We start from the raw sequence: 26,462 nt of genomic DNA on the forward strand, positions 1-26,462 counted from the left end.
TACCCAGTTTTCTGCACTTCTGCTAGAAAGTGCAAAAACGGTGCAGTTTTAGTGCACTCCACTACACCGGTGTCAATCAATCGAAAACCCCATGAGTCAGGTTGCAGTTTATATATTTTGACTACAGTTACACCTTAACCTTAAGCAGAAACGACATAAGTGACACGTAATCTACTCTTTTTTATACTATATAATTCAAGTTAATCACCTGAAATTCTAATGTTGCTGTTTGATTTTTCTTGATTTCTTCGTAGAAGCATTCACGGGCATTGTCAGGAAGTTCAAAAGTTAATTCTACACTGTGGACAATGATCGAGTGTCCAAGAAAAACAAGCAGGAAATATCCGCTAGCCATTAACTTTCGCTGAGAGCCCATCTCCGTTTTAACAATCGATTTTTTACCGTAAACTTAAATTTGCCTTTAGATTTTGGGATGTTTGCTCCAACTCAGTTTAAGAAAAGCTGGTGTGGCCAAATCAGGCTTAAAACCTTAATTTATCACGACTTTAAGCACTAATTCTTAAGCAAAATAAACACATTATCGAGTCTTCTACACTTTATACTTCAGATTGGTTTGACATTTTTTGTGAATGCCTGCGTACCAGAGATGCCAGATACTTTTTTCAAATGTCTGCAAATAATAATTTTCAAAGTCTGGGAAGTACAGTCGTGATTCGCTGGTTGGGCCACAGCCTTGTCCAACTAACGAATTTGATTCGCTAGTTGGACCGACTGACAAAATAATGTCAAAAACTCTCCAAAGGAGATGTTGGCAGTGTAAATGCATTTGTTCATATCTCTAAATATTGTCAGATTGATTGTCAAAGTAAATTTGACACGAGATTTTGACATTCAGATGCTTTTTAGTTGGACAATGGTCCAACTAACGGAGGTCCAACCAAAAAACCGGTCCAGTTAAAGTGTCCAACCAGCGAATCTCGACTGTACCAAAAGGCCTAAAACGGTTAACCCTTTCATGCCCAACTTTTTCTAGTGCATGTAGGGTTACAAAACTATTTTTCCATGAAAACGGTGGGGTCAAGAAACTCGAAAAACCTTTCTTCATAGAGGTAGCCCTAATAAACATCGTATGATATAAGAGCCTAACGACCTGTTCAGGGTGTCATTCAAACAATATGTGGAATCGTTGCACTATATGGGTTAATGTTCGTGTATAATTCTTTTTTATTAGGGAGGTGCTTTACTTGCAGTGCTAGAAGCTAGGGTTACCAAATGGACTGAGAGAAAATTAAGGACATCCCTGCCCAATGTTATGCCAGTTATGTCACTTGAGCCAGAGTTCTGAAAAAAACTGTAGGAATTGTGGCTAATTTTCCAGCGGTTGAACTGGGACGTTGAATCTCAATCGAGACAAATTAGAAGGGTGTAGTGCTAGGGACAGATCACTTGTGATGCATTTTTAAAAATCAGCGAAATTAAATGCATTTATTTCCATCAAAATAAAAATTCATAATGTATTTTGCGTTGCGTGCAATGTTTTTGCGTTGCTTGCAATATTGTTTGCGTTGCGTGTAAGACGTCAAAACCCTACACGGTTAAATCAAACAACCTGCAGAATAAGTTCTTTTAACTTACTTTTGAGTTGTGCGTCGCTTTCGCACTTATTAGTGTTGTCAAAAACAAAAAGAGAGATTCGACTCAGTCGAGGTCTTCCGTGGAGGAAGGTACTTTTGAGTTGTTTGGGGTGAACTCAAAATTAGGTAAATTCAACTTAAATTTGAGTATAAAAAACCTATCAATGAGTTGTAATTTTTGCCGTGGTTAAATGGAAACTACCTTCAACACGGTTTACCTAATTTTAAGTTCCCCCACGATACCACGAGATTGAGTCAAAGGAACTCAATTTTATGTAGTTTTTCGTTTCCGTGTACAGAAAAACTAGCCCTACATTTAACAAAACCAGAGACTAATTGAGACGGCGGACTCGCGAGTTTTCCGTGGCTCAAGAGGTACTAACTCAGGTAGTACTAGACGGTCCCTCGAAATGTCAAACAGAAAACGCGTTCACGCTCATTCAAAACTACTCAAAATTTTAGTTCAGATCACTCAATTTCAAAAATAGAGGCAGTCTGTCAAAAAATGAGTTTCAGTTTGAGTAGAATTAACTCAACTGGTGAGTAACCATTAAATTTTTAAAGCTTCGGGTGAAAAAAATAGTTATTCTGAAGTAAAAGAGCGTGGAGTTTAACGCCGATTAAAACCATTATAAAAGATCATGCCTCGGAACTAGTAGCTGTAGAGTATACGCGGAACATTCAGGAAACTAAAAGGTAGGTTTCTCTGAGTTTTGTTTTTATTCAAATCTAAATTTCTTTCTTGTTTTAATAGTTTAAGCCATTACTACGAAGTGCCGATTGGCATGAAAGAGATGTCCAAATCGTCGTCGGATTATATTTCCGGACATCGCTAGCGCCTGGAGGTACAGGTAAGTGATAATTCTTGAGCGTTTTTTCAAAACGTCATATCTGCAATGAGTTACTCTCTGTTTATACTTTCCCTTTCGATTTTTACGGCGTCACTATAACACTTTTCACTTATTTTACAGTACAGATCGAAAGACGGTGGTTTTAACTAGCATATTATGCAAAGAGCTGAGGGATAAATGTTAAAGTGACCGAATTATTAACAGAAGAGAAAGTAAACAAAGAGAGTAACTCATTGCAGATATGACGTTTTGAAAAAATGCTCAAGAATTGAAGTATCGATATCATTCTTTGTAATAATAAGAAAAATACTAAATGATTATTTTTCACATTTGATTTTTGAGTAAAATGTACTCAAATTTGACATTTGCATCCCAAACTCAAAACTGAGTAAATGAGACAAACTCATTTTTTGACTACGTGCAGTTTTTATGAAATAGAGTGGCCAGCCACTCAAATTTGAGTTGCTATGAATGAGCGTGTTGATCCCCAGTAAAGTTCAGCCGGAAATGAACTGGAATTCTGGCTGGTTCCAGTTCGTATTCCGGCTCCAGTGCAACAACCGATTCTAACTAGAATCGGTTGTGTCACTGGAGCCCGTGTACGAACTGGAACCAGCCAGAATTCCAGTTCATTTCCGGCTGAACTTTACTGGGTCATCGAGGATGCTTTGCTTTTCTTTGCTACACTGAAATAATTATCATGATAAATTTCAAGTGCAAGCTGCACTTAACCGGAATTAAATTCCGTAAAATACTCCGCACATACATTCTAAATGTTTCTCCATATTCATAGTAAATGCGAACCAGATATTTTTGATGTTTGATTTTACATTCACATTTACGTATACGTGTTTTTATTGTTCCTGCTAGGTTATCTGTTGTTTACGAAGCAGTGAAAAAATTAATTGTAGAGCTGCTTTTTATGGAACTAACAGAGCTTTTTATGAATCTAACGGTTTCCAATTACGAGTCGCCCGCCCCACAGTTAACTTTTCCAAAACTATCCCTAAGTAAAGGTTGATGAATTCCGAACAATTTTTGTTTTTCAAAATATTTTAAAACAATATGCAAAACATGCAAAGGTTTCATAGTTTTCAAACAACAGTGGCTTGGCATTACACCCTGGAGAGAAAACAACACAGTGGCTGAAACATTAAAAGAAATAAGATCCAAAAACGAAGTTGTGCGAAATCTTACGACGCTAAACTGTCTGGGCATTTATGGTGCATCTTTCGTGCATCGAAATGCCTCGGACGCTATGGTACACGTATTTGCGAACTTTATGTTGTTAAAAACCTCTTGGGCACAATCGCACTTATAGTTTCAGCAATTTAAATGCATACGAACTGCGTTTAGTCCCCCCGAACGATAAATCCCCGAACGATAACAAACTGGCCTGTGGTTGAAAAGCTAGAAAGTGTCGTTGCATAGATGAAAAACGAAGACATTTTTGTATATAAACAACAGATGCAGCGACGATCCTAGCAACGGTCAATAAATAATACCTGCTACCAACTTTACAAGCCCAATGCAAAGGGGATCACTAGATTGGTTTGTTAAGGTTGGCAAAACTGAAGGGACCGTGGTACTTCTACTACTTTTTAAGATCTAGTACACAGTGTACCTCGGAATTTCGAGTGTTTCTTCGTCAGTTGGTAGTCTCTATTAGTCTCTGACAAAACGTTGAACAAAGTGGATCAGCGTAGGACGTTTGTTAAACAAACTTTTTTGCGAGGCAGTGCAAAGCTGATGCAAAACAGGAAATTGAATGCATTTTTTTTCAATTTGATGCAAATTTGTTATACATTCTTAGAGTGATCTGCCCCTAGGTGTAGTGCCAATACCGAACGAAGATACCACTTTGGCCAAACCTCATATTGAGCTATCCAACAAATTGTGGTTATTTCTGAGTAAAACAAATTTTGGCTGCCATGAGTCGCAGAGAATATGCATTAACAAAAAAAATCGCTGGAAGGAATTGAAATTGATTCTCTTTGAATAAAGTTGATCTGAATAATTTAATACAGGGTGATTCATCATGACGTTTTTTAATCTAGCAAAAAAATTGAAAAATGGAGTAAATCGCGAATTGTTTATTTGTCAATCGAAAGAACATTTTTTGCCATTTATTGTTTGAAAACAATTTCTTTTAAATGTTGACCATGTTGGCGTTTCAGGTAGTCCATTCGACGGGTCCAATTTTTGATGACAAATTCAACTATTTCAAGTGGTATCTGGCTAATTACTCGAGTAATATTGGTTTCCAATGATTGGGGATGTCACCGCCGCTATGTTTTCTTCACTGCGTGCTGGATGTGGTCGATTTGTTCGCTAATCATCCAATAACGAAAGCTACAACTCTTACTTTTTATTGTATGGCGAATAGTTGAGTAATTTGGACGATTATGTCGACCTTATGGTCGGAGTGCACTAAACACTAAACGCTGATAGTTGAATAATTTGGAGATGGTGAGCCAGTGTAAGTCGTTCCATTATGAAATGGCAAACAATACTAAACTATAATAGCATGACAGTTTGCATTTAGTACCCGTTAACAACTAGAAAATGCCCTGTTAAAAAACTTCATGTTGAACCACCCTGTATATGCCAAGGTTTGAGACTAAAATTAAGGACATTTGAAGTAAAATAAGGACGCTTTCCAAAAACCTCGAAAATAAGGACATGTCCTTTAAAAAAAGGACGGTTGGTAACCCTATAGAAGCTGCTCAATTTTCACCTTCCAATGCTCACTACAATTCTCCTAGAATATTTACAATAGTCCGACTGCGTGGAAAACGTAGCCAAAAATAGTCTAAATTGATAAGTTTTATTAGTTTTCACTAATATTGCAACATAACGAAGTTATATGAAAAATTCATTTTCCGTCGTCAACGTAAACGGTCCCTGGCAGCACTGCTCCATCGGAGTTCAATCATACTAATTGCAATAATTTCAGTTCTAGAGCTGATCCTTGTAACTGTTAATACTCAAAATGAAAGCTAATAGTCACATTTATTAGCCTTACTTGTTTTTGTGAGAAAATCTTGATTCAAACAAAAGTTATAGCTGTTTAAAAACGTTGTTGTCCACAAACAACATGGGCATGAATATAGACACTCATAGTAATAGACCAGCGAAGGTACTTTTATCGCGCCAAACGAACTGTCAAAATTCGGAGCCAAACGAGCATGACGTCATTCAATGCAAACAAGCAGAACAAGTATTGCGATTTTATTTAAAAAAAACTTGTTTTAATCCACCTAGAGGTGCAATTGTGCCTTTCTCATTTCTCCAAACTATGATTTAATAGTTGGTTCGTACAATATAACATTATAAAAATGTCTTTCATTCTTATTACACTTGGTAAGTATATATAAGAGCACGTATTTGCATTCATCGCGGTATCGGTTTGAATCGGAGTTTTCTATGTGATCGCACTCCACAACCCGTAACTCCGGAGCCGGAAGTCGGATGGAGATGGAATTTAATATCAGTTTCCGGGGACGCAACACCTTTCATTTGAGACTAAGTTGATCAAATCGTTCTAGCCATTTTCGAGAAACCAATATAACCGTTATCCTGAATTTGGATGCTTCCGTATCCGTCGATGGTGGCCAGTGTGGCCAAAGAGACTTTGAATGACTGTTGGGGACCTAAATCTACAAATTCAACAGTTGTATTTACATTTTGGAAAAAAAATCACCTTTTTACATTCATCGCAAAATTCGTTAGAATCGGGATTTACTGCGTGATCGTACGTATCACCCTGTAATTCAGGAACCAGAACTCGGATCCACACAAAATTCAACAGCAGCTGATGGACCTTTCATTTAAAATCAAGTTTGTCAAAATCGGATCAGAAAATTCCTAGAAACCGATGTGGACAAATCAACAAATTTTGTTTTGTAACCATACTCTTCAACTCGTAATCCGGAACAAGATGTCGGTTGAAAATGAAATTCAATAGCAACCTATGGGAATATTATACCTTTCATTTGAATCTTAGTTTGTAAAAATCGGTGCAGCCATCTCCAAGTAACCGATGTGGACATTTTGTTAACAAATCCGCACATACACACACATACATACATACATACATACATACATACATACATACATACATACATACACACATGCATACACACAGATATTTTGCGATCTCGACGAACTGAGTCGAATGTTACATTAGACTCGGCCCTCGGGGCCTCGGTTAGAAAGTCGGTTTTTGGAGCAATTGCATAACCTTTCTATATGAGAAAGGCAAAAGAATAATATTTAATTAGCTTAATAAGCATGAGTTCAATGTTATCTTCATGTGATTATAATTTGGAAAGGTTGGTGGAATGGGTTTGAAAGTGTAGGGAATGGGGGGTTAGTAGATTGGGAATGGAGGATGCGTCAGAAATCCTTCATCTTATTGCGGTATACAAGGTGGATGAAGGAAATGCGGGCGTGAGGGTTGTCCAAGAGGAGGGGAGTGATGAAGGAGGGAGGTGTAAGGGCAAGGCGGGGGGGGGGGGGAGGGGCGGCGACGCAATACTCAACTGCATATTTTGCCTTCTATTTGAGACTTGGTTTGAGAAAATCGGTTCAGTCATCCCCGATGAACCGATGTGACTTTAATTGTGGAATATGTCCGGAATTCCGGACTTCCGGAATCGTCGATAGTGGACAATATATTCAAAGAATGTTTGATTGACAATCAGTGATCTAGATCTGCGATTACAAGTAATTTGGTGACCATTTCAATAGTTTTTAGCCTCTGAGGTATTACGATTGTACCGATTTATATGGGAAATTCCAGTGTATCCTTACTAACACCCCTGTAACTCCGGAAGCAAGAGTCAGAACCGAATGAAATTCAGCAGCAGTCAATGGCATTACTGTATCTTTCATTTGAAATCAAGTTTGTAAAAATCGGTAGAGAATTCGTTGTGGAATGGGTGTGATATTAGCTTAGGAACTTGGCGGGTTCCCCGGGGGCGTCATGAACCGTCATAGGTGGCCAATGTGGTCAAAGCTGCTTTGATTGATCATTAGTGATCCAGACCCGTAAACTAGAGTAATGTTACATCAATTTTAATATGTTTTACATCATTTGAACAACATGGTGGTACCAGTTTATATGGGAATTTGCTGTGTGACCGCACTCTTCAACCCGTAACTCCGGAACCGGAAGTCGGATCAACTAAAAATTCAATAGCAGCTTATGGGAGCGTTATACCTTTCAGATGAAACTAAGTTTGCGAAAATCGGTTCAGCCATCTCTGAGAAAATTGTGTGAGTTTAAATGACACACACATAAACACACACAGACATTTGCCGATCTCGACGAACTGAATCGAATGGTGTATGACACTCGGCCCTCCGGGCCTCGGTTAAAAAGTCGATTTTTACAGTGATTGCATAGCCTTTCTTTATATGAGAAAGGCAAAAATATATATTTTGTTATTCACAGTAGGCTTCATTTTTCGTGTTCGTATTAGTATTTCACAATGTTATTTAGAAAGATATTTATTTTGTTCAATATAACTACACGAAAAGTATTTTACTTATGCTCTTTTTCATCAAATTTGTGTTTCTGAAGAAATTGGATTTTTTTTTTCTTTCTTTTCTCAATTTCTTGTTGCTCAGTATCAAACATATAACTGCTCTTTTGATTCATATATTGAGCCACTTGAAAAATTATTTTAATAAAAACAGATGATCGAATACAGTCGAGCACGTTCGAGCATGCACATTTTTGGGTGATGCCAGTTTAACATGCTTGTTTTTCTAGTTGCCAGTTTTGCGGTTTTTACATCCGCGAGTCTATTACTATGAGTGTTTATAGGGCATGAATGGGTTAAAGTAGAAAGAGAACTTCAGAGAAAAAAACAGCATTTCTGGCAACGTATGCCACGGCATTGTATGGCAACACGTCCAATGTTATAAGGATGGGCAATGTTCGATTGGATTCGTTTTTTGACAACTAAACCCGAATCCAATCGATCCAGAATTGAGTCTCCGCAGTTCTCTTTCTAGAGTTTTTCTATGGCGATTTCGCTTGAACCTGAAACTCATGGCGATTTCGCTTGAACCTGACACTGAGTCAGGTTCTAACCCCAACCGCTGTCAGTTCATACGTTTTGACAGCAGTTGGGGTTAGGAACTGACTCAGTTTCGCCTCAAACAAAAACCACATGAGTCAGGTTCTAACCCCAACCGCTGTCAGTTCATACATTTTAACAGCAGTTGGGGTTAGGAACTGACTCAGTTTCGCCTCAAACAAAAACCACATAAGTTAAAGCTGCACGGAAACGAAAAACTACCTAAAATTGAGTTCCTTTGATTCACTCTCGTGGTATCGTGGGGGAACTTAAAAATAGGTAAACCGTGTTGAAGGTAGTTTCCATTTAACCACGGCAAAAATTACAACTCATTGATAGATTTTTTTATACTCAAATTTAAGTTGAGTTTACCTAATTTTAAGTATACCCCAAACAACTCAAAAGTACTTTCCTCCACGGAAGACCTCGACTGAGTCGAATCTCTCGTTCTGTTTTTGACAACACTAATAAGTGCGAAAGCGACGCACAACTCAAAAGAAAGTTAAAAGAATTTATTCTGCAGGTTGTTTTATTTAACCGTGTGTAATTTGAAACTAGTGTAACCAAAAGCCTTTATTTTAAAAAATCTGTAAATATCTGCAACCAAACTAAAAAAAACTGTAAATATGTGCAACCAACTTAAAAAAACTGCAAAACTGCGTCATCGAAAAAATCCGGAGCTGAAATTAATGGCGATTTCGGTTGAACCTGAAACTGAGTCAGGTTCTAAACCCAACCGCTGTCAGTTCATACATTTTGACAGCAGTTGGGGTTAGGAACTGACTCAATTTAGCCTCAAACAAAAACCACATAAGTCAGCGAATTTGCAGACATGTCTGCAAATCTGGCATCTCTGCCTCGTACGAGCATTTGACGTTTACGTTTAGGCAGTGCATCCCCATGTAAAGTTCAGCCGGAAATGAACCGGAATTCTGGCTGGTTACAGTTCGTATTCCAGCTCCCACACGCTCATTGAAAATAACTCAAAAGTGAGTGACCAGCACTCAATTCCATAAAAAGTGCACATGGTCAAAAATTGAGTTTTCCTCACTTACTCAGTTTTGAGTTCGGGTACAAAATGTCAATTTTGAGTACTTTTTACGCAAAGACAAAATTTGAAATTTAACCGATCTGTATTTTTAATAATACTAACAAACGCATTAATCTGTATATAAAATTCCACTTACCTGTATCTCTAGTTGTTAATACGATGCTTATAAATTTATTCCGAGGTCCTTTCTCCTTTTTCCTGTAAATAGGATCTCGTGCTACTGGATATGCAAAATAAGAAGGTATGTTATTTTAAAAAAGAAACCACACTTGCGAAAACTTACCTTTTAGTTTTCCGAATGTCTCCTCGTTGATTTTTTTTTTCTGTTGAATCAACATTTGAAACTATTTTCAATTTTTTGTGTGCGGGCTGTTCCACTTCGTACACCAGTAAGTTTTTTTTCACTCAAATAGTTGATAATTTCATGGTTACTCCAGAGTTCAGTCAATTCTACTCAAATCGATACTCATTTTTTACAGTTTGCACCGGTTAGTGAAATTGAGTAGTGGAAACTCAAATTTTGAGTAGTTTTGAATGAGAGTGTAGAATCGCTTGTGTCACTGCCCAGTGAGCAAATTTTCTGGCAGAGACCGCTCTGCTAGATTTCTGTAAGTCTTGGTTTGGCAGCGTTGTCAGATTTCTGCGCGTATCCTGTCGGGTTAGTTGAGCTAGGGCGAACTCGGTTTCGCTCGCGTTTTCTGGCAAGTTTTTACAAGAACCGAGCAAAACCCTGACATCCCTCTAAGAACGGTTGGTTTCAAAATCGTCCAATGACGGACGTTCGTTGGACCAATTTGGACAACGTCCAAATAACCGTTCAACGAACGTCCATCGTTGGACCCGTGTTGAACGATTTTGAAACAAATTTTTGGACGTCTCAGTGGGATAACTCGGACATAAACTGTGCAAAGATCCTGGCAATTCCTACCTGGTAGAATTTAGCACGAATCGAGCAAAACATCTGACAAAGATGTGGCAGGAAGCGTGCAGAGATCTTGGCCGTACATTTCTGACTGAATTCTGGATAAAAGTGAGCAGCATCGGTTGGTTTAACCGCTTCTGTCAGAAACGGTTGTTGCATTTGAGCGAATTCGTTGCCAGCATTTTCGCGCAAAATGCTCGCAGAAACTCTGCCAGCATCAATTTCGCTTTGCTCAACTTTTGCTAACTTTCTGCTTGCCACGCTGACGGGGTGGAGCTGGAAAACGAACTGTAACCAGCCAGAATTCCAGATTATTTCCGGCTGACTGGGTCGAAGCGAAGTCTCCCTGTCAAAAAAAAGCGGAAGAACATGGTCAGACGATTTAAAAAGTTTGACGTTTGACTCAAATCGCCTGTACTAATTGCGCCTAGGAACAAATGCAACTTGCGAATGCGATTTAAAGGCAATTTCAACACTTAGACAAATTTTCTGGCGGCTGAAATGGACTTGGTTGTTTTTGCGTTTTTCAAACATGGCGGTTCATGTTTGGCTTAAACTTAAAATAGTTTATTTAAACAATTGGCGTGTTCTCGTTTGTATTTTGTTTGTCTAGTGCACTTTATTTAGCCAACGAATGTGGGAAATTGTGAAATCGTGTGAAAATATAGTGGAACAAGATCTCTGACCTAAAATCTTAATAAAAGTGGTACGAGATTGTGGTACGTTTTGGCACAGATAACAGACATCCATGATCGAACAAAAATATTTAAAAAAAAACCTGTTTTAATCCACCTAGAGGTGCAATTGTGCCTTTCTCATTTCTCCAAACTATGATTTAATATCTGGTTCGTACAATATAACATTATGGAAATGTCTTTCATTCTTATTACACTTGGTAAGTATATATAAGAGCACCTTTTTGCATTCATCGCGGTATCGGTTTGAATCGGAGTTTTCTATGTGATCGCACTCCACAACCCGTAACTCCGGAGCCGGAAGTCGGATGGAGATGGAATTTAATATCAGTTTCCGGGAACGCAACACCTTTCATTTGAGACTAAGTTGATCAAATCGGTCTAGCCATTTTCTAGAAACAAATATAACCGTTATTCTGAATTTGGATGCTTCCGGATCCGTCGATGAATGACTGTGGGTGACCTAGATCTACAAATTCAGTTGTGTTTACATTTTGGAAAAAAATTACCTTTTTACATTCATCGCAGAATTCGTTAGAATCGCGATTTGCTGCGTGATCGTAGTATCACCCTGTAATTCAGGAACCAGAACTCGGATCCACACAAAATTCAACAGCAGCTGATGGACCTTTCATTTAAAATCAAGTTTGTCAAAATCGGTTCAGAAAATTCCGAGAAACCGATGTTAACAAATCAACAAATTTTGTTTTGTAACCATAATCTTCAACTCGTAATGCGGAACAAGATGAAATTCAATAGCAACCTATGGGAATATTATACCTTTCATTTGAATCTTAGTTTGTAAAAATCGGTTCAGCAATCTCCGAGAAACCGATGTGGACATTTTGTTAACAAATCCGCACATACACACACATACATACATACATACATACATTCATACATACATACATACATACATACATACATACATACACACATACATACACACATGCATACATACATACACACATACATACACAGATATTTTGCGATCTCGGCGAAATGAGTCGAATGTTATATGAGACTCGGCCCTCCGGGCCTCGGTTAGAAAGCCGGTTTTTGGAGGAATTGCATAACCTTTCTATATGAGAAAGGCAAAAGAATAATATTTAATTAGCTTAATTAGCATGAGTTCAATGTTATCTTCATGTGATTATATTTTGAAATGTTGGTGGAATGGGTTTGAAAGTGAGGGAATGGGGGGTTAGTAGAGTAGGAGTGGAGGATGCGTCAGATATCCTTCATCTTATTTCGGTATATGGGGTGGATAAAGGAAATGCGGGCGTGAGGGTGGTCCAAGAGGAGGGGAGTGATGAAGGAGGGAGGTGTAAGGGAAAGTCGGCGGGCGGGAGAGGTATATTGTCAGCTGTGTGAGTGGTTGTCCTCCAAGTTTGACGTTTACGTCTGGGACGGAGCAGAGTTTTTAATAGTAGAGTTGCGTAAAGAGGATTGGCAACATTGGACCAATCATTGGTCTTTTTTAAGTTTTGGCAACCTTTTATTTTTAGTTAAATTTCAAATGACTTCCACCGATATTCTGATTCAGTTAGAAGTTAACTTTGTGCATTTAAAATTAAGTGTTTAGTTTTATTTGGTAAAAATCTGTACGATAAATAACATGGTAAAAAGTTAAGCTTTTTCCGGTTCTCAACTGATCCGCAACTAGGAACGAAATGCATTGATTTTTGCCGCTTTCCGTCTGATTGGGTTGTGACAAAAAACAGTCGAATTTGCAGCGTAAGATAAATTTGAATAAGTACATAATAAGTGGAATGCATACACAAATTTGTCAAAATTTTAGCTGCACTTTAACAATGAGAAATACCTTCATATTTCCACTGTCGGTGGAAGATTATTAAAACTACCCAGAGCTGTTCCGGTGTTTGAAATAGTGCCAAATTTGAAACCTATCAGTGAACATATATTTTTTAATAATTGTCATTAAGCGAAATATTCCTGGTTTTAAATAATGTTAATATTACATCGTTGAATTTTCTCATAATTATAATCACATAATAACGATACTCCCCACGCATTCGAGCATTGTTATTCTTCATGTCCGATAGGTAGACGTTTTGAGTGTTCAATAGGTAGATTTGCTTCAGTCTTTGCGCAACTGTTCTTTATAAACTGTGGGACGGAGGAGTCACTCACGCGGGAGCACTCTCAACTAGGGTAACTCAATCACAACGGTTTGAGCGAATGACGTCGCGCAACATGTCATTTATCGCTGTTGCAGCAATGTGAAGGGCTGCCAGGTTTAAACAATGTAAGTGTCAGATCCAAGAGGGTGACGTGACGTCATATTCTCGTAGCCAACATGAGAACTTTACTTGTAACAAAATGAACGAAATTAATTCTAAATACGAACGAGGAGCACTTTAGTTTACATCAAATCAGTTAAAGTGTTCATTGTTTTCTATTGTTTACTGCTACTATTGTTTGTTGATGACATTTTAAGCGATTTTGACGTTGTCAAACTGACCCCCATCAATCGATGGAAAAACGATGTTGCCTATTGTCAAACTCTGTATGTAGAGATAGGGATGCCAGTTACCTGGTCAGATCGGATGATATGGAGAAAATTGAGGTTTTCTTGATACTAGAAAAACTCTAGTAAGAGAACTGCGGAGAGAAAAGCAGCATTTTTGTCAACGTATGCCCCGGCATTGTATGGCAACACGTCCAATGTTATAAGGATAGGCAATGTTCGATTGGATTCGGTTTTTGACAGCTAAACCCGAATCCAATCGATCCAAAATGGAGTCTCCGCAGTTCTCTTTCTAGAGTTTTTCTACTTGATACCATTCGAGCCAAGTCAGACTCAGCAATGACCAAGAACGTTCTTTCTGCTCCCAACGCCCAAAGAAATAGGAATTGCGCGCGGTTTTACCGTAGTCAATATAAAGTATTTTTGTATTTTTCTTAAATGGTGTTCAGTGTGCTTATGATGTTTTTTTTTGTTATAAAGTAAGGAGCAAGAATGAGAAACGAATAGAATGTTAAAAATTTGTCGGATATATAAAAGATGTTAGTACGGTTAGTGTAATTGACATGAATTTGGTATTGTCTTAATTCTAATTATTAAAATTAAATTGTATATCTTGCAACAGTGTTAAAAGTAAGAAAAGCTAAAAACAGAAAAGCACGAAACATACGAAGTAAAACGGGATAAAAAGGTAACATTATAAAATACAATGGGTCAAAAGTTGGTGTAGAATAGGACTTTAAAACATGTCACTATATTTCCGCTTTACAGCAACGGTATAACTGGTGACCACAACAAATACGTCAAGGTTCACTTGATTGAAGGTTCAGCTCGCCGGGTAGCCAATTACAGCACTATTTTCATAACTCTCTGGGCAACGAAAGCTTAATTTTGCAATAACTCATCAACCAGTTGTCATAGCTATGGACTGTCTTTAAAAGAAGTTATTCTTCTTGACTGAATCTGTAGAATGTAGCATACGATATATTTTTCTGGGGCACCAGGCGGCATATGTATGAATTTAATGAAAATGTCTTATGTTCTCATAGTAAACTCCATACAAACTTAGAATTATTTGTGCTAAAACATGCTCCAACAGATTTGATCAGATTTAGTGTAGGAGTTCGTTGAAGAATTACGAATTTTTGTAACTTGGTTCTGCGGTATTCAATTTGTTTTCATACATCCTCGTGCCACCCTAATATATGTACATAAAAAAAACTTTGTCCGGCGCGGTAGTTTCAAAGCTGCATCGGTATTTCTGGACGGTCTCAAATATGGTTGCCTGGGTTGATGGTAACTTTTATAATCTCCCAGAAAGCCACCGTTCTGTATTGGACCAACACGCTAAGAAGCGGAGTTTGGTAGGCCAATCGTTCTGAATGCAATATGTGGTTCGAACCCTGAAACGAAACGATTATCTTCAAAACGGTTGTTGAATTAAAAGCAGCTCGTTTACCATTGATGGCATACGTACATCAATGAGTCGATTTACAGACCAGGCAAGAGAGAGAGAGAGAGAGAGAGAGAGAGAGAGAGAGAGAGAGAGAGAGAGAGCAGGAACAAACTGAAAACGTAAAATCGGGATAGACCCGAGCGAACCGTCGATTGAAAATATAGCGACAGGAATTGGTCCTGGATCGCTGCTTATAAAATGAAAGTCCAACTTTACAAACATTTAGAACATTTAGTCGTTGTTTGTGATAGGTGACGGTTATTTGTTGACAATAAGTTGAATCGTCACAGTAGCGGATGATTGCCGAAGAAGACGGTCTGCATCCCTTGTGATATTTCCTCCAGTTATGAAACCAGCTCGCATAACCAACACGCGAGTATGGGAAAAGCGAAGTGCGGGCTAATATGGCCAAAACCCTGAAACAAAAACATTTCGTCAAAAGGGTAGTTTTTGAACATACAAAAATTCACTATTTTTTATCATTGATAAATCCGGGTATCAATGAGTGCACATTGTCGAATGGCACCGTATAATGTGAAACCGAAGTCGGTCGAAAAATTGATTATCCTACTACCTAAAAGAATAACTAACTCCTTTGTGTGAAATTTCCTACGCAGCAGATTGACCTTCCAACCGGCCAATGGATTACGAATCGTTAAATGAACCATAATAATCTTGCTGAGTAACAGGTACCACGGAAATTTTTAGCAAATGAAACAGTTACAGTCGTAAAATTCCATAATATTTGAACTGGTTAGAAAAATTAATTCAGCTTTTTGTTGGTGGCTGCGTTCTCAAATGCGCACCCCATTTTGACAAGTCGTTCGTCCAGTGTCAATTTTATCAATCCTAGCAGGCCCCTTTTTCACTACTTCGCGAACCAACAAAAAGCTGAATAGTAGTCCAGAGCTAAACGTAAACATTCCACTTTGACAGTTTACAACACGTAACCGTGTGAGTTCTTTTCCTCTTCACTGGGTGAAAAAGGAAAATGGAACAACTTATGAAAAGGGCATAGATAACGATGTGCTGAAACTTATTTGATAATATTGAAAATTAGTTATCAGCCAAACCGTTATCAAACTTTCAAATCAAATTCCATCTTTCGTTTCAAAGTTACATCTTTCTTTTCAAAATGAATTATTTCATTTTGAAGAGTAATGAGGGGGTATTGTAACCACTGGTTACAATGTTGATTGTCGGCTTCGCCACAATGAAAACATACTCTAGATTAGCTCAATTAATTCCAACAATCCTAGGTATATTGTCAGCTGTGTGAGTGGTAGTCCTCCAAGTCTGACGTTTGCGTCACGCGGGAGCACTCTCAACTAGGGTAACTCAATCACAGCGGTTTTAGCGAATGACGTCGCGCAACATGTCAGTCATCGCTGTTGCAGCAATGTGAAGGGCTGCCAGGTTTAAACAATGTAAGTGTCAGATCCAAGAGGGTGACGTGACGTCATATTCTCGTAGCCAACATAAGCACTTTGCTTGTAACAAAATGAACGAAATTAATTCTAAATACGAACGAGGAGCACTTTAGTTTACATCAAATCAGTTAAAGTGTTCATTGTTTTCTATTGTTTACTGCTACTATTGTTTGTTGATGACATTTTAAGCGATTTTAACGTTGTCAAACTGACCCCCATCGATCGGTGGAAAAACGATGTTGCCTATTGTCAAACTCTGTATTTAGAGATAGGGATGCCAGTTACCTGGTCAGATCGGATGATATGGAGAAAATTGAGGTTTTCTTGATACCATCCGAGCCAAGTCAGACTCAGCAATGACCAAGAACGTTCTTTCTGCTCCCAACGCCTAAAGAAATAGGAAGTGCGCGCGGTTTTACGTAGTCAATATAAAGTATTTTTGTATTTTTCTTAAATGGTGTTCAGTGTGCTTATGATGTTTTTTTTGTTATAAAGTAAGGAGCAAGAATGAGAAACGAATAGAATGTTAAAAATTTGTCGGATATATAAAAGATGTTAGTACGGTTAGTGTAATTGACATGAATTTAAAAGGTATTGTCTTAATTCTAATTATTAAAATTAAATTGTATATCTTGCAACTGTGTTAAAAGTAAGAAAAGCTAAAAATAGAAAAGCACGAAACATACGAAGTAAAACGGGATAAAAAGGTAACATTATAAAATACAATGGGTCAAAAGTTGGTGTAGAATAGGACTTTAAAACATGTGACTTATTTGTTAATTTCTGCTGGGCACGTCCCCAACGGGCCTTTTTATCTCTGGTCTCGGACTTCGTCCGAAGGACATCTCTTCAGCAGGAAGGTCGACGATAAGTCGCATTCTCAACCACAAGCCTCGCAGTGAACAGAGCACGATCGGGAGAGCCGTGAGTCCCTGCTACGAAGGTACGAAAATCGACGGTACGTTCGATGCCAGAAAACAGCACATATGGAGGCGTCGGAAGCTTCGTCGCCATTTTGGATTCTGAACTGGAACACCAAGCTAAAGCAGTTCAGACTCGGCTACAAAGCACCAGTCACAAATCGACTAGCCACCAGAACTTCGTCTACCACAGCCGCAATGTTCGTTAATCCCAGCAGTCATCTTCTACCTGTCAGCACTACCATAACCAGATCTGCACCAACAAACGACCATTTCTAAAGCGCAAGTAGAAAATTAAATGTGACGTCACATAGTTAAGTTTTGTACAAATTTATGTTTTTGTCAAGGGTAACAATAAATAGTAAGAATGTAATTTGGGTAATATCTTAGTTTGTCACAGAGTAAACATTACCAGCACATTTACCACAAAGTTCAAATCGTCCTCCGGACTCGTCAGCCCTCGTCTTCGGGTGTTCTACGTGAAAGAAAATTCAAGGTTTCACTTGCGAGTGTCATGATACATAGCGCATACTTTTTGGTCTTCACCTTGGTTGCCAGCAGCTATGAATGGTCCGTTTTCCCGTAGTTCCCAAAGTGAATGAGTCCCGTGGTGAGTATGTGTACGCATAACACGAATACCAGCACAAATCACCTCAAACCACCAACTGAGCTAGTCTAGAGGTTACAATATCTGCGATTAGAAGTAATTTGGTGACCATTTCAATAGTTTTTAGCCTCTGAGGTATTACCACAGACTAACAGACATAACACTTAAAAACAAAGCTTCGCCCGCTTTAACGGTCATTTTAAATATATTTGTAGTTGGAACTGTGGCCACATTTGAAATTATGGCGCCACTGCCATATGAACAAGCATACGGGGGATAGACCACTAGTGAAAAATTGCTCCCAAACCTGAGGGGTAACCTACCAGTAAATGAGTGTTTGGGACCGTGAATAAAAGGTGGAGCTAGTGTTCTGGGAAAATTATCGGATCGATGTTTTTTGAGGGAATTCCCTTATAGTGTTATGTCTGTTAGTCTGTGGTATTACGATTGTACCGATTTATATGGGAAATTCCTGTGTATCCTTACTAACACCCCTGTAACTCCGGAAGCAAGAGTCAGAACCGAATGAAATTCAGCAGCAGTCAATGGCATTACTGTATCTTTCATTTGAAATCAAGTTTGTAAAAATCGCTAGAGAATTCGTTGGGGAATGGGTGTGATATTAGCTTAGGAACTTGGCGGGTTCCCCGGGGGCGTCATGAACCGTCATAGGTGGCCAATGTGGTCAAAGCTGCTTTAATTGATCATTAGTGATCCAGACCCGCAAACTAGAGTAATGTTACATCAATTTTAATATGTTTTACATCATTTGAACATCATGGTGGTACCAGTTTATATGGGAATTTACTGCGTGACCGCACTCTTCAACCAGTAACTTCGGAACCGGAAGTCGGATCTGTAGTAGATATAATCAGCATAACATGAATTACCCAGATTCAAAATAATAATAATGCAAAAAAGGCGTAACATATTTCTCTGTGTATTAGGTAGATTAGACGCAACCAGTAAAACGAACGCACATCTTGAAACGCAGATAGTTTTACCGGAAGACAGCCTGCTTGACGAAGAAATAATCCCGGAGATAGATAGAGAGAGAGAGAGAGAAAGAGAGTAATCGGTTCGTGCATCGGGTCGAAGGTGACGCTCGGAAATGTTCGGAGAAGTGATGATCAGCAGTGGGGGTTCGTGTTCGCTTAGGCTAGCATATGAGAATAAAAGAGTAAGGATTGTAATCGTGTGAAAGAGAGAGGTTGAACATCGGAAGAGTGTACGCGAGCATGGATTGTAATCTCGAAGGTCCCACAAAGGCGAACGAGATTTTCGGTTTTCATTCTGTTGGCTATTGTTACCGCGATTGCACGTGTTTTGGCGAGATGGCATCCATTCGAAAAGGCAAAGGTCACGACAGGATCAACTAAAAATTCAATAGCAGCTTATGGGATCGTTATACCTATACCTTTCAGATGAAGTTTGCGAAAATCAGTTCGGCCATCTCTGAGAAAATTGTGTGAGTTTAAATGACACACACACACATACATACACACACAGACATTTGCCGATCTCGACGAACTGAATCGAATGGTGTATGACACTCGGCCCCCGGGCCTCGGTTAAAAAGTCGATTTTTACAGTAATTGCATAGCCTTTCTTTATATGAGAAAGGCAAAACGTGTGTAAACATTTGAATTAATATACGATAAACACTAGCGCCGCAACATCAACCTATCCCAAGTATCCGTCAAATCCATTCCGGAACCGGCTCGAAATCCTGAATGGATTCAGTCACAGTCTATAAAGAACAGTTGCGCAAAGAGTGAAGTCAAAAAAGCCTACCTATCGAGCACAATTGGAATTCATCTCTGATACCTCTGCAGCAAAGTTGGATTCTAATTTTGCTCGATAGGTAGACTTTTTTCGGCTTCACTTTCTGCACACTCTTTGCGTACCTTTATACTAGGGCCTTTAGATTCAGTATGGAATCTTTCTCAAAGAAAACAACCGATTCCGACTCTATCGGTTGATGCATTTGAGCTGGAATTCATGCTGGAAGTCCGAACCGGTTCCGGACTAGTTTGACTGGGTAGAGGAATAGCCGCTGTCAATTCTGTCGAACTCAGCCACAAAAAATATGACGACAGTAGCGCACCTGGTTTGAATATCCCAACTATCTTCGAAACCGTTAGAGATTTTACACAAGTTGAATGCTGAAGATGGACGTCTGTTCTCTGTGGTTTTGGTGTGTAATGCCAATTTTACACGCAGAAAAAAAATAGTAAAAATAAACAAATTTTGGTTTTAAATAATAATTTTCCCGTTTGATATAGTGACAAACAATATTCAGGTTTGATTCAATCAATACTGTTGGTTGAAATTACCAACAAATTCATTTGTTGGCTTTTCAATAGTTTCAACAAATATTTCGTTTGAAACAACAAAGTAAGTTTGAACTAACAAACAAGTTCGAAGAAACAAAAACAAATCTTTTGTATTAACCAAAGGAGAGAACAACTCAAAATTAGTTGAAATTAAACAAAGATTCTGTTGGTTTTTAACAAAGGGATCAGTTAGATCTAACAAATTTTATTTTGATTCAACAATGTTTTTATTTAAAATGTAAACAGAAGTATTTGTTGAACTACACCAAATACATGCTTTCGAAAAACGCCCATTTCAGTTTGAAACAGTCGTTCGCCACGTTTTAGATTCAACTAAACGTTTTGTTGATTCAAAAATTCCTGATTCTTCTGCGTGCACCATTGATTCTTCCTATAGTTTGGTGGTGATTACCTAATGTAGTGATATGTTTATGTGAGTAGATATTGAATCCGAAAATTAGTATTATTTGTAATTTTCATATTAGGCAATTAAGGGCGATTAAATGGCGCGTACCCTTGGCGATTTGGGGGCGATTTAAGGGCGGGTAGAACTGCAAAAAAATGACTGTGGCAAATCGCCCAAATGTTGCATTTGAAATAGCCCCCTAATTGCCAGCAATTTGCCGGCAAATTGAGGGGCAATTAGCGCATCCGAGTTGGCAAATAGCCCCCCGTTAGCCAGCAACTTGCCCTTTTTGACTGGGTGGTCAGGCGATTTAAACAGTTTGACGTTTGACTCAACTCGCCTGTGCTAATTAGGCTGTGAACCATTTGGTGAAATTTTTAACTTTTAGTTAAAATCTGACACTTCGAAAGTTATTTGCAAAATAACCCTACTCTGGAGCATGGTTAAAATTGACAGAGCGATAGTTAAATTTGACAGCTCGAAATGTTGCCCATGATGCAGAATAAAATGGTGGAATCATTTTCTGTACCATATTGAGGTTGTCAATATTCTTCAATACAAAATTAAGGGATAAAGATGGAAACGATAACGTGTTGTGTTAAGATTTGTTTGGGTTATTTCATGATGTGGATGTTTACTTTTCGAGGCTATAACTGTCATACTTAATGTAATAAGAAAAAAACTAATTTTCAAAATATCGACAAATGTTCACACCTCTACCATCTTGTGGTTATCGCAGCTGTCAATTCTAAATAACTATCCATATGTCAACTTTTGAAATGGTTCGCTCTCTCGGTTAAATTTTTCCATTCAAGAGAAAATAACTTTCGAACTGTCAAATTTTAACTACTGGTCAAAAAAAAATCGCCAAATGGTTCACAGCCTTAGAGCACTCTAGTTAGAGTGTGGCCAAGAGGCCATGACGTATCCAAACGAACATGAAATTTGACGTAATCACAATAGAAATGCGTCAGATTTCTGCTCGTTTGGATACGTCAAACGCATCTTGGCCGCAAAACTGAGCAAAATTTACTTTGAATTTCCATAAAAACGTCTTATGACTTTCAGACATAAGGATTTTAAATGGATTTTATAAGTTTGTCTTATGATTTGGAGGGGAAATTTTCCAAATCCACCTCTTATTATTTTCATAAGACAGTCTTATGAAATTTATGAAAATGTCCGAATGAACGCCATAGGTGCCCATTTATGAAAATTGCTGAAATTTATAAGCAGAAAATATAGTAGAAATAATGATTTCCATAGAACAGTCTTATGAAATTCATTACAATGTTCGAATGAATGTCATAAGTTTTTTTATGGATATTATTGTACATTTATATAAAAAATAGAACATGGCTGACATTTCTCGAGCATTTTTAGTAGACAAAAAATCAACAGTAAAAATCAACCTTTAGAGGATATTAGGTTTTACACCAACCGACATAACCCCAAAATGAGCCGGATGAACTTCGCTTGACAATTTTCGGTGGTTTGTTTACATGGGAGTACGTGAGTTTGAAATTAACAGATGGGAACCCGTTGCACTCGAACTCACGCAACTGACAAAGTAAACAAACCACCGAGAATTGTAAAACATGAACGTCATTCATAATGAGTTCATTAGTGTGGTCATTTTGTTGAACTAAATTCGGGACAAATGAACCGCCAAATGTAGATCCCTTCAGAAGATTGAAGAGAAAACTCATTAAATGGTAAAATTTGTACATAATGAGCAACGCTTCGTCAATATTTCATGGGAAACTGGGCTTAGACAACTGAATGATAATGATTGTTACTTCTCAATTGATTTTGATAATCATAAAATACGCGTCAGACACTAATTATATGCACAACTTATTTCATTTCAAATAATCGGATATCTTCTGTAAAAATCATAACCTTGTAAACTGATTTAATGCTCATAGTAATTTATTCAATAACATAAAAAACAATTATTTAAAATTTTGTAGCAATTTGACAAAAATCTCACTTCTTTTGTTTCAAACAGCGGTAATCAAAAAGTGCTGGCCTGAAACTATTAGCTCCTGGTTGGCCGTGCAGGCCAGTACTGAATTCATAAGAAACAATTATGAACTTTTCACAAAAGTGACGTTTACGAAAAACAAAATACAATTTTATAGAATCAATAACAGATTTCTTATGGGTTTCATAAGAAAAACTTATGAAATTCTTAAACGCATATATTGGAGCGAAGTCATAAGACTGTTTTATGAAATACATTATTTGTACGTCTATGGAGTGCATGAATAAAGATAAATGAATTCATAAGCCTGCCTGACATTCTAAAGCGTTCAATGGCATCGTCAGAAGGCTGGTTCATATGTCGAGACTTATGAAATTCTCAGATGCTTTTTGCTCGGTGTAGCACAGAGAACAAACATCCATGATTGAACAAAAATATTTAAAAAAAACCTGTTTTAATCCACCTAGAGGTGCAATTGTGCCTTTCTCATTTCTCCAAACTATGATTTAATATCTGGTTCGTACAATATAACATTATGGAAATGTCTTTCATTCTTATTACACTTGGTAAGTATATATAAGAGCACCTTTTTGCATTCATCGCGGTATCGGTTTGAATCGGAGTTTTCTATGTGATCGCACTCCACAACCCGTAACTCCGGAGCCGGAAGTCGGATGGGGATGGAATTTAATATCAGTTTCCGGGGACGCAACACATTTCATTTGAGACTAAGTTTATTAAATCGGTCTCGCCATTTTCGAGAAACCAATATAACCGTTATTCTGAATTTGGATGCTTCCGGATCCGTCGATGGTGGTCAGTGTGGTCAAAGAGACTTTGAATAACTGTTGGTGACCTAGATCTACAAATTCAACAGTTGTGTTTACATTTTGGAAAATATTACCCTGTAATTCAGGAACCAGAACTCGGATCCACACAAAATTCAACAACAGCTGATGGACCTTTCATTTAAAATCAAGTTTGTCAAAATCGGTTCAGAAAATTCCGAGAAACCGATGTGGACAAATCAACAAATTTTGTTTTGTAACCATAATCTTCAACTCGTAATGCGGAACAAGATGAAATTCAATAGCAACCTATGGGAATATTATACACGCAGAAAAAAGTATTGTAGTTACAACAATATTCTGGTTCAAGCTCAACAATAATTATTATTACCTCAGAGCTAATAGTATGTATTGTTTAAATCAATCAGTAATATTGTTATTTTTACAATAAAATCAGCATTTGACGTTTCTTGGCTAAAATCACATTTTTGGTTGAATCAACAATATTATTATTGAAACGATCATCATTATGATATTGTTTTAATGACGTATACACGGTATGCTCTACAATATATTCTTGTTGAAATAACAATGTAATTAAATCAAAATATGTACTTTGCGGATTTATACTTATTTATTTTTCCGTATATATAAAAACTAATTATATTTAGCATTTTAGTTTTATTTTCAAATAAACATAATTTATTTTTATTTATGTTGCAGCATTTTCCGAAACCCATAGAATCGGGTTAAAACAAAAGGGACAGCTCCTTCATTGTTCGCCAACGAGCCAGTAATAGGAAGTTGTACTATAAGTTTTAAAGAAAATGTTACATTTAATATTAAAAAAGAAGTATTAAACTTACGGTTGACCGATTGGTGCCAGCAAATAGGTATTTCTAATTAATTATTCGCATTACAACATGTCTGTCTAAGATTAATTCAATCTGAATAAAGCAAAAAATATACTACACGCTGATTTGTTATTACGCAAGATCAAAATAAATCCAAATGTGGTTGAAATCACAATAATATTGTAAAATTAACAATAAAACAATGTTTATTTAACAATCCAATTGTTTGATCCAACGATAGAATGTCGATCAGAATAAAAAGTGATAATTGTTGGTTTAATCGTACGAAATTTCGATGCGTGTACCTTTCATTTGAATCTTAGTTTGTAAAAATCGGTTCAGCCATCTCCGAGAAACCGATGTGGACATTTTGTTAACAAATCCGCACATGCACACACATACATACATACATAGATACATACATACACACATACATACACACAGATATTTTGCGATCTCGGCAAACTGAGTGGAATGTTATATGAGACTCGGCCCTCCGGGCCTCGATTAGAAAGTCGGTTTTTGGAGCAATTGCATTACCTTTATATAAGAGAAAGGCAAAAGAATAATATTTAATTAGCTTAATCAGCATGAGTTCAATGTTATCTTCATATGATTATATTTTGAAATGTTGGTGGAATGGGTTTGAAAGTGGAGGGAATGGGGGGTTAGTAGAGTGGGAGTGGAGGATGCGTCAGAAATCCTTCATCTTATTTCGGTATACGGGGTGGATGAAGGAAATGCGGGCGTGAGGGTGGTCCAAGGAGAGGGGAGTGATGAAGGAAGGAGGTGTAAGGGCATGGCGGGGGGAGGGGCGGCGACGCAATACTCAACTGCATATTTTGCCTTCCATTTGAAACTTGGTTTGAGAAAATCGGTTCAGTCATCACCGATGAACCGATGTGACTAATTGTGGAATATGCCCGGACTTCCGGAATCGTCGATAGTGGCCAATATATTCAAAGAATGTTTGATTGACAATCAGTGATCTAGATCTGCGATTAGAAGTAATTTGGTGACCATTTCAATAGTTTTTAGCCTCTGAGGTATTACGATTGTACCGATTTATATGGTAAATTCCAGTGTATCCTTACTAACCCCTGTAACTCCGGAAGCAAGAGTCAGAACCGAATGAAATTCAGCAACAGTCAATGGTATTACTGTATCTTTCATTTGAAAAGTTGAAAGTTTGTAAAAATCGGTAGAGAATTCGTTGGGGAATGGGTATGATATTAGCTTAGGAACTTGGCGGGTTCCCCGGGGGCGTCATGAACCGTCATAGGTGGGCAATGTGGTCAAAGCTGCTTTAGTTGATCATTAGTGATCCAGACCCGCAAACTAGAGTAATGTTACATCAATTTTAATATGTTTTACATCATTTGAACATCATGGACCATGGTGGTACCAGTTTATATGGGAATTAGCTGTGTGACCGCACTCTTCAACCCGTAACTCCGAAACCGGAGGTCGGATCAACTAAAAATTCAATAGCAGCTTATGGGAGCGTTATACCTTTCAGATGAAACTAAGTTTGCGAAAATCTGTTCTGCCATCTCTGAGAAAATTGTGTGAGTTTAAAAGACACACACACATACATACACACAGACATTTGCTGATCTCGACGAACTGAACCGAATGGTGTATGACACTCGGCCCTCCGGGCCTCGGTTAAAAAATCGATTTTTACAGTGATTGCATAGCCTTTCTTTATATGAGAAAGGCAAAAAGGTGCAAAATCGGCAAAGTCCCAAAAAGTCGATCTTCACAAAAAAAAAATTCTTCGAACGAACTGAATCGAATGGTATATGTCACTCGGCCCTCCGGGCCTCCGTTAAAAAGCCGGTTTTCAGAGCAATTGCAATACCTTTTTATTAGACCTGTGCGCCGCCGCGCCACGCCGCCGCCGCCGGTTATTTTTACCGTACGCCGACGCCGAACGGTAGATTGGCGGCGCGCCGCCGATGCATTTTTCCCGCGCCGACAATTC

The 26,462-nt window shown here is 38.0% G+C and overlaps 1 protein-coding gene and 2 long non-coding RNA genes across 3 annotated transcripts in view; 1 reads left to right on the plus strand and 2 right to left on the minus strand.

Moving 5' to 3' along the window:
* The window catches only part of LOC131694294 (transmembrane emp24 domain-containing protein 7), a 110,395-nt gene extending 109,804 nt beyond the window's left edge, over positions 1 to 591 (minus strand). The window contains exon 1 of the mRNA XM_058982949.1: positions 209 to 591. Coding sequence (XP_058838932.1) covers positions 209 to 376 — 168 coding nt within the window. The 5' untranslated portion in view covers positions 377 to 591. The remainder of the gene's footprint in view (positions 1 to 208) is intronic.
* Positions 592 to 13,540: 12,949 nt separating this feature from the next.
* Positions 13,541 to 14,947, plus strand: LOC131694751 (uncharacterized). The gene is made up of 3 exons (XR_009306538.1): positions 13,541 to 14,242; positions 14,317 to 14,382; positions 14,463 to 14,947. It is a non-coding gene; the product is annotated as an uncharacterized LOC131694751 (long non-coding RNA).
* On the minus strand, positions 14,945 to 16,152 carry LOC131694810 (uncharacterized). Its single transcript, XR_009306547.1, has 3 exons — positions 15,722 to 16,152; positions 15,368 to 15,563; positions 14,945 to 15,094 (listed from the first exon to the last, which is right to left on the minus strand). It is a non-coding gene; the product is annotated as an uncharacterized LOC131694810 (long non-coding RNA).
* Between the last annotated feature and the right edge of the window lie 10,310 nt (positions 16,153 to 26,462).

This window comes from Topomyia yanbarensis, chromosome 1 (assembly GCF_030247195.1).
Source record: "Topomyia yanbarensis strain Yona2022 chromosome 1, ASM3024719v1, whole genome shotgun sequence".
NCBI lineage: Eukaryota > Metazoa > Arthropoda > Insecta > Diptera > Culicidae > Topomyia > Topomyia yanbarensis.